Here is a 9,007-nt window from a genome sequence, read left to right as displayed (position 1 = left end):
AGCAAGTGCTTCTGTTTAAGCCTTGAAGCAAGAAGTTCTGCTTTGTCTTTGGAGAGATTTAGATCACGAACGAGATCATTCAGCTCTGCTTGTGTAAAGGTCTCTGTTTCTGAATCTTCATTGGCCAAGTAGTTAGGATCAGATGATTTGGGGTTGTAACTGGCTGCAACTCCAGCACATTCCTCATCACCTTCTACAGAAGCAAGTCCATCATGTGTACCGTAACTGGCAATGAATCATCATGGGGAACAGGCCTAATTGCAGAATTGAGGCTGGGATATACAATTTTGTGCTTAGTTTTACCTGAGAATGGTCTAGCGGTTCTCTCCACACCATCGGGATTGCAAATGGCATTGCTGTTTTACGCCGACTTAGTCAGTCACGCAGTCCGTTGGAACAACTGGTAACGATGACATGTGGAGCCCAAGATTTATCCTGGTCACCAAGTAGACAACCATATAATATTATAATTTATGTATATCTTTTTAAGTTCTGTGGTAATTTGGCAACATTGTGCGATCTCTAACCTTAAAAAAAGAAAACTGTTGTTAAATGTTGTAATATGGTAAGGAACGAATTTCATACAATTTATAATTAGCTGCATCACAAAAACTAGACGTGCTAGAGAAAAACTGAACACAGATTTGAAATCCAATTTGAAAAATACTACAAAGCCCACATAAAATGATATCTGATGAAAATGATACATTGATCTGTGTTATTATTATTATTATTAATAATAATAATAATATTAATAATACGAATAAACAGGATTTATATAGTGCCAACAAATTATGCAGCGCTAGGGGGTTGCAAATGACAGGCATATACTGACAGTGACACAGGAGGAGGAGAGGACCTTGTCCCAAAGAGCTTACAATCTAGGAGTTGGGGGAAGTATCACACAGTAGCATAAATCTACAGAATCCCAAAAAGAGCATACAAAAACTTGGAATAAGAACAATAAACCCCAGTGCTGAACATCATTAGACCCCCTTGTTTTGCACCTTTGGATATGTAAAGTTCATTTTACTTATTGTGATCATTTTAGCTTAGGTGAAATCTGTTGGCTTAGTCTTCCCTTGGCTAAGAAAAAAATATTATTTTGCATTGCTTCAGTCTATTCTACAACACTCTGATCTTGCTTCCTATGTGACAATTTTGCTTTGCTTTGATGTCATGGTGTTTTCAGGAGCACTGTGCCTCTAGGAAACCATTGCACAGCAGTAACTTTTATTTGTTAATATAAAAAAAAAAATACTGATCCCCTGTGTGCTTTTATGTTTTGACTTATTTATTGTGACTGACATACACAATCATTGACTATATTTTTGTGATACCATATAGGGAACATAGATTTTCCAAGATTAATTCTAATGTGTGAATGTATTTAAAAAACGATTTGCATTATTGTAGATTACCTGTAAGCATTGCTAAAGAATCTTTTTTGAAGGATAGTGTTATACGGTAATAGTGTTTTTTGCTTTACTGATATGATTTCTGTTTAAATGTATTTGTTTGATATCTGATCTAGGTAGCAATCCCTGCCAGATGAACAATGGTGGGTGTTCCCAGCTGTGCCTACCGACGTCTGAAACAACTCGAACGTGCATGTGCACTGTTGGCTACAACCTTCGGAAAAATCGAATGTCCTGTCAAGGTGAAAACTGTAGCTTTTATTTATGTCGCTGTGTTGTTGGGAAGACAGGCTTTGCCAAATAGCCCAAAGGGACTTTATTTTTATATAAAAACAAAATGATTTTAGTGGAATGTTGAGTATTCATGTAAGAGCGAATGTCCAGAAACTCATGAATACAATAAAAACCACAAGCAAGCAAAGATACCGTATAAACAATAACAACTTTTTTTCTTCTGTAAACTGACCCTATTTTTGACCCCTGTCCTCTTTTTAGGAGAAAAAATATTTGCACCTAATAATAGTTAGGTGTTATATAATATTATTTTTATCAAATTGCAAAAAGAGGAAATTCTCAACCCTAAGGACTGACTTGTATAGGTAGTCAAAAAAGTTAGTGGTGCTGAAAAACCAAGAAAATTAAATTTTTATTTTTATTCCTTGTTCATATGTACTTTTTATGGCTCTTTATTTTGTTTTTACTTCATTATTTTATTGCCAATGAGATTTACTGCTCACATTTTTGTTTTTTGTGTATCCTAGCCTTGATGGTAGTGGTATGCCCATTGGATACTGCAATGTTGGCTGTTTTTCTCCTATATCACTCTAATAGAATAAATATTAATCGGGCTTGAATTTTTGGGTGTGCACCTTGAAGTTGTCAGTGGCAAAACACCATTGGAATGTGGAGACTGCAATAATAAAAGTGACCCTGACAAACTACAATTAATAATAATATTATTTATTAATATTATTATTATTATTTATAAATAATTATTCCTCCTGCATACTCCCCCTCCATCCTACCTACATTATTCCTGATTCATGGAGGTGTCCATGCCCACCCTTCCAGAAAAAATTTCCAGGAACATTTTTTGTATCCAAATTGATTAACATATGTCAAGTTGAAAAAAATATTCTTTTTTTCTGAAATAAAACCCTTTTATTATTTAAGAATGCAATTTTTGCTGCCATTCTCCCATTTCACCAGTTGGATTGTTTTTTCCACGTGCAGTACAAATTACTAATCTGAAGTTATAAAAGTAGTAGTACCAATGATGTGATAAGCAAGTATGTGATTCAAGTTGCAAAAAAATATGGGTTTTAGATAGAGCTGACATTTTAATTATTACTTTTAGCACACAGACACAGTTTAGTACTGTATGTGATTTATTTCATTTTGCAATGTTTATTTTCAGGATAAGCTTTTGGGAGTGGATCTGTTAGTTACCTATCATGCACAGTACTCAACTGTATTGTTAGGAAGTACTGGGATATAATAAGTAATTAAAATGTCAACCTAAAAGTAGTATTTTCCAAGTTCCTGGCAACGTGAATCACACACATGCTTATCACATTTCTTAGTTTGTAAAAGTGAGAACTCCAATAGAATTTCCATAATGATGTCAAGCACTTTATATAAATTATCCATAATATGGACAAATCTGTAACAGAGTTCTGCTGAGAGATTGTGACACCTTCATATCATCTTTGGGGGAGGGGACTCAGATACAGACTTAGGCCGGGGAGGGTCTCTGCTGGAGTCCCTGAGAGATCAAAATGCCTGGTGTAGCTCTTGTGTAATCTAACCCCTCTGGTTTCCCCCCAGAACTGACATTTATCTAGCATAATGATAGAAATGTACATGTATGTCTGATATAAATATATGTTTTCTTTGTGCAGGTATAGAGTCATTTCTGATGTATTCTGTCCATGAAGGAATTAGGGGAATTCCATTGGATCCCAGCGATAGAATGGATGCTCTCATGCCCATCTCTGGAACATCATTTGCTGTGGGGATAGACTTCCATGCTGGTACATCTATATCAATGATTGCATTTATCTAGCTTATTCACTCGTTTCATATTGTAAATATATGCCACATCCAAAATGGTTCACTTTTAAATTTTAAAAGATTTTCAACAACCAAAACCAAATCCTTTCAAAGTAGGGCAGAAATAGTAAATCTAAGGTATTGGTGACAAGTAGCAGTGACTATCCTTGGGTCGAGTTTGCATGGCTAGTGTTAACCATTTTACCTCCTGTACACTTCCTATGAATTAGAGCACTGTTTATTTACGTATAACTTTGCATTATCCAAGGTACACCTAGGACAATATAGAGGGAAATACTTTTTTTTGTTTTTTTTTTGGGGGGGGTGATGTTTTCTTTTTGAAATATTGTTTTTTAATGATATTTTTAGCCATTTAATCCATAGACAAGTGATTATATTCTAAATATTATTTTTAACATAAAAAAAGACTACAAAACAATTTAGCAGAAAATTATTAGTTTAGGAATTAAGGGACAGAAGGAGTTATGAAAATATAGTTGTTAAATAATTAGGAAGCTGCTGTAAATTAAACTTCGTAAATGTAAAGTCTCAAATGTAAATATGCTACAGTAAAAATAGTAATTGATTAAATAAGCAGACAGTGGACAAAAGACTTGTCACATGTACTTTCAGTGGTCTCCCTGCATCTGACCTTTCCCCCATCACTGATTTACTATTCCTTTTCCTGCACTGAGTCTTGCACTTGTTCTCTGTGTAGAGGCAGACACCTTGACAGAGGTTCTAATCGTTCTCTGCTCTCTCTAAAATTTGGTAAATGCAGTTGTCATCTGAACCAAGTAAAAGAAAGTGGTCACCGGAACAAACAATGAGGATAAATCCCTCAAGTAGGAAACCAGACGTATTAAAAACAGAAATATCAACAATCTGATTTATCACATTTGGTGATACGCAAACGTTGTAAAGTATGGCAAAATCCACTTAGAAAAAGTTTACTTATTTCTTATAACCAAAGTTTAGAGGACAAAGTGGTTCCTCAACATTGCCAAACTAGGTCCACCTTGAATCACCGATCAGGATATGCACCAAAAAGGTTATGCTTTAGAGCTTGGAGCTCCATTTGGCACAAGGTAAGCATAGCTAAACAGATGTTTCTAGCAGTGTTTATTGAAGCAAACTAAGCACAGCCAGTGTGCAGATGAATACCTGAAAGATTTAGAGAATGATAGAGAAACTAAACTAGCGTAACTTATCCAAGATACATTTTCCCTTTCTCCTCATACAGATCATCCTTTGTAACTACGCTAGAGGATATAAAAACATTCAGTCTGTATCTTGGAGCATAAAAATAACCAAATAAAAATTTTAACGAAGATGTGGCTTCAGAACATTTTTATTGTGCAACAGGAAAATGTATATAAATTTGCAAAAAGAAGATATATTTAGTTGTTATTTCATAAGCCCATCTCTGTTCTCTCATGCAGGAACTTTTTTATGCAGTTGACTAAAATGTGTCATATTAGTATATTATTATTACTTTACTATATATAACTTTTAATGTATAAAAATATATATTGTAAAATTCTGCAATACTTTTTTTGTCTGTATTTGGAGTGAGTCACCAGAAAAATTACTGAAAAGATTTTGGAGATTGGGTTAGTCATTGGAGACAGGAAATCTTCTATGGCAGGTGCTTGACCTGCTGGATCATTTACATGTGTATGGCCAAATGAGATGGACTAACATGTCATGTCAAGAACCATGTCACGTTTTTATTAATGCCTGTGTCCCTGGAAGAGAGGTGAATTCTCTTTTTTTCCAGTAACTATTGTTAAAAAGACTGAGACTGAAGAACAATTTTGAGTTGCCACCGAAACAAAGAAAGTAGAGAAATAGAAATGACCAGTATCCAATGAAGGAACTTGTTCTGATGACAAGTCTCCATTGAAACCATTATGCTAAATGTCTTTGGGAACCAGTTTCCAGCCATTGGTTCATTTTTTTTCCTTGTCTGTCATATCTGAGGAATTCTGAAGAATGAAATTAATGAATGGAGTGGGTGTAGATTGTTAACATTACAAACTTCATTCATCAGAATTCTTAACATATCTGTCTTGGCTTCTGAAACTGGGAAGAAAAAAATAATAATAAATGAACTTTACATGTGCACAAGACGTGGCCACACACATATCCTAAAGTTTATTATTCTTCTTCTTACATTTTTATTTTAAGGCCAGTTAGAACTATTTCACTATTTTCAGTTAAAGACTCAAAAAAATTATTTTGAGACTTTATTACAAATTCGGCTGTGTTTAAAAAAGATAGAGTATGAGCGATGACAATAGTCCCACCAGGTCCCCCAAAATATGCAGCGATTGAGAGTCATTCAGCAGTTGTGTTTGTGTCTATCAAACTGTTAAAGTATAGTATTTCTTTTTAAGAAAAGATAGATGAAATCACACAGCATGAAGAAAACATTTTATGTGTAGCACTGCAGGTCGTTCAGTGTTGATGATGACGCAGTAGCCTTTAATAATGTCAGAATAAGGTGCACTTGTGTCAGTGATCATAGTTCACAAAAGTGTTAAAGAGTCCTAACGCAGTATCTGATCCTTTGAAAAGAGATAAAGAAGGAGACATATCTTCATTCCCAAAGTAGTTTTCTTCAGGAGGTTGGATGCTCATTGCAAATACCTGAAATAACACTTTATCTGGCTTTTCTGTTCTTCTTCTCTACACTTTTTCTTTAATTACTTTTCTTCTCCTTTGATTTTCTTGCCTTTTCTCTTGCTTTTATTCTCCCTTGCAGAAATACTCCTCTTTCATTTGCTCCCATGCCACTCCAGAAGTTGTATGGATTCCTACCCTACCCTTTGTAGCAACACTGGGCTTATTATAAAGCACCAGCACTGCCACATAGAAAAAGGGTAGTAGTTAACACGCTTATCCATACATAGAAGTACAAGGTATTAAGCTTTGCTTCTTCTTTGGCTAAACCGATTGGTGGTTCCATGTATTTATTTAGGTAAACCATAATCTATAATCCATTTCCTTTTGTAAAACCACTGTACCAACCAAAAGGCACTGGAGCTGCTGCATATGAAAAGGGTAGTAAGTCACATGCTCACCAATACCCAGAAATGCAAGGTATTTACTGTGCTTCCCCAAAGGCCAAACAGATTGGTGGTCCCATTGAAAAAAGAGCATGAGGCTCCCCAATTAGGACAACACTGTATAAATTATTACTATTATTATTATTAATAAACAGTTTTTATATAGTGTCAAAGGGGTTGGTGGGGATTTTAAGAGACAGAAGAAGATGGATAGGCAAGTTTGAAAAGATGGGTTTTAAAGGCTCCTTTAAAAGGAGCAGAAAGTAGGAGAAAGTCAAATAGGACAAGGAAAACCATTCCAGAGAGTTGGGGCAACTCAAGGTGTAGCAAGGTGGAAATATTTGTGAGACTACAAATGTCAGGAAGGGTTACACACAAGACAACACTAGCATCTTAATTAAAAGTTAGTACTTACTTTTACCGGATGTGTACAAAATGTCAGTGTCAGCACTAAATTCTAGAGCTAACAATTATACACTGATCCTAACCAGTCAAATTGTTACATGACTATTGCTAACTAATCCTGGCCAAACCTCCTTGTTACAATATACTGTAAAAAAAACTTGCAATTGTCTGCATTACATTATATTTTGGCATATTTGTATATTAGCAGCTGCTTTCTTTTTCATGGCATGGAAACCACAACTTTCTTCTTATCAGGTCACTCCAACCCGAACAAGTGTAGGAAAGAGGACACAAGATGATGATAAGGGCACCGACCAAACAGTTTACACAAATGTACCTGTACACCCCACAATATGTATTTAGTGTTTCATGTTTTTGTATTTAACTTGCTAACAAAAAATTAACTCCTAGATGACCGTCTAGAGGAATAATCAGAAAGCCTCACTATTATTGCTATGCAAGGAACCTGTGGGCCACGTAGCAAAAGAATAATCTGTTACATGCTCACCCACATCTAGAAATGGAACACATTTAAAATAGTTCTCTCTAAAGCTAAACAGAGTGGTGGCTCCATTTATTTGTTCAGGTACACCATATACCATTTATTGGTTAGAGGCTGCAGTAAAGAGAGCACAAGGTTCCTCCATTATGACAGCACAATGCCAATCACGAGGACCGGTGCTGCCACATAGAAAAGGGGTAGTATTTCATCACCTGGAAATGCAATGTATTCAAGCAAGTTATCCAAATTTGCTTGGTTTTGGGCTAAACAGAATGATGGTCCCATTTATTCATTGGGTGAGCTGTAATGCATTAGAAATTTGGAGCCATGTTAAAAGGAGCAAGTGGCAGGGACCTTCTTATTGTAAAGATTGTGCACCATGGAAGGGCCAGGCAAGCTGCATTTAGAGTTGTGGGGGGGATTAACCAACTAGTTCAGCTTTCACACCTGTATACCTCCTATGGACCAGAGCAATTTCTTACATTTCTGCTAAGATTCTGTTTATTCTACAGTAACTTTGATAATCTTGTATATATACAGGTAAATAGATTGGATGTCTCTTGTTTGTTTCTGGGGGGAAGGGAGGCCTGAACTTCCCTGAACTTCAGCTCCAAGTATGTGGATACTTTTTAAATTTTACTGCCTTTGTCAAAAAGTGGCAGTCAACAATAGACGCCTATTTCCATTTTTTTTCTACTATTGCATATGTGCAGGTTACAATATTTAAATTTATGTTTTGCATCCAGACTGAGAACTCCAGTCTGATTAATTTTTATAGCCTTGATTGTCGACACGCATTTCCAGTCCCAAAAATAATTACATTCTGCTGCACTTCCTCAACATTGCTGCATTTTATTGATCATAAAATGATCTGTTGCTGTGGATCTTGAAAGGTACAAGTGCCTCTTTAAAGTGCTTTTAATATTTTGTATTTTTTCTTAGTGTCTGGCTTTTCTGTGAAACTTCTTTCTGTGATGACGAGAAAACACAAGAGAAAAGACTCTGACATACCCATATGAATATGTAACTATTTTATGTGTTAATTGTGACAGTTAGGCCTAGTATTATTTTTTTCAACTTTTGTTCGAAAAAAGCCGATATAGTTTAAAAGTATTTTTGAAAAGATGCTGTAAGTTATATTCACTGATTCACATTGAATTGTGACTTCACTTCCATGCTCCACTAGCACTAATAGTGCTAGTAGTAACTATCCAATAGATATTACCTTCTGTGTGTTTTTCAACTTGAGTTATTGTGGCTTGTAACAACCAGCCTTTTACCAAAATAGTAGCCTAGGAAATGAAAAAGTCAGTTTCAATCAACAATTCATACTTATCTGTGACTTCCCCACCTTCACTCAGTTGCTCTAACAGAACTACAAGGGAGAGTATTTAATTGCGTGTGTGTACTTTTCTTCTTCAGTTATTGGGGCCCGTAAAATGAATTAAAAAAAATGAATACAAAATGAATGAAATCACTAAATGACAGCCAAAAGGTCCATCTGCTGGCTGCATAAAAAATATTATTATGAAATATTTCTTATTTACCTGGTTAAACCA

At 35.4% G+C, this 9,007-nt stretch overlaps 1 protein-coding gene across 1 annotated transcript in view; it reads left to right on the top strand.

Moving 5' to 3' along the window:
* LRP1B (LDL receptor related protein 1B) overlaps positions 1–9,007 on the top strand; it is a 500,403-nt gene that overhangs the window by 249,572 nt on the left and 241,824 nt on the right. The window contains 2 exon segments of the mRNA XM_072419083.1: positions 1,535–1,660; positions 3,320–3,451. Of these exon segments, the coding sequence (XP_072275184.1) occupies positions 1,535–1,660; positions 3,320–3,451 (258 nt within the window).

Source organism: Pyxicephalus adspersus, chromosome 7 (genome assembly GCF_032062135.1).
Source record: "Pyxicephalus adspersus chromosome 7, UCB_Pads_2.0, whole genome shotgun sequence".
Classification (NCBI taxonomy): domain Eukaryota; kingdom Metazoa; phylum Chordata; class Amphibia; order Anura; family Pyxicephalidae; genus Pyxicephalus; species Pyxicephalus adspersus.
This window is presented reverse-complemented; position numbering and strand designations above follow the sequence as displayed.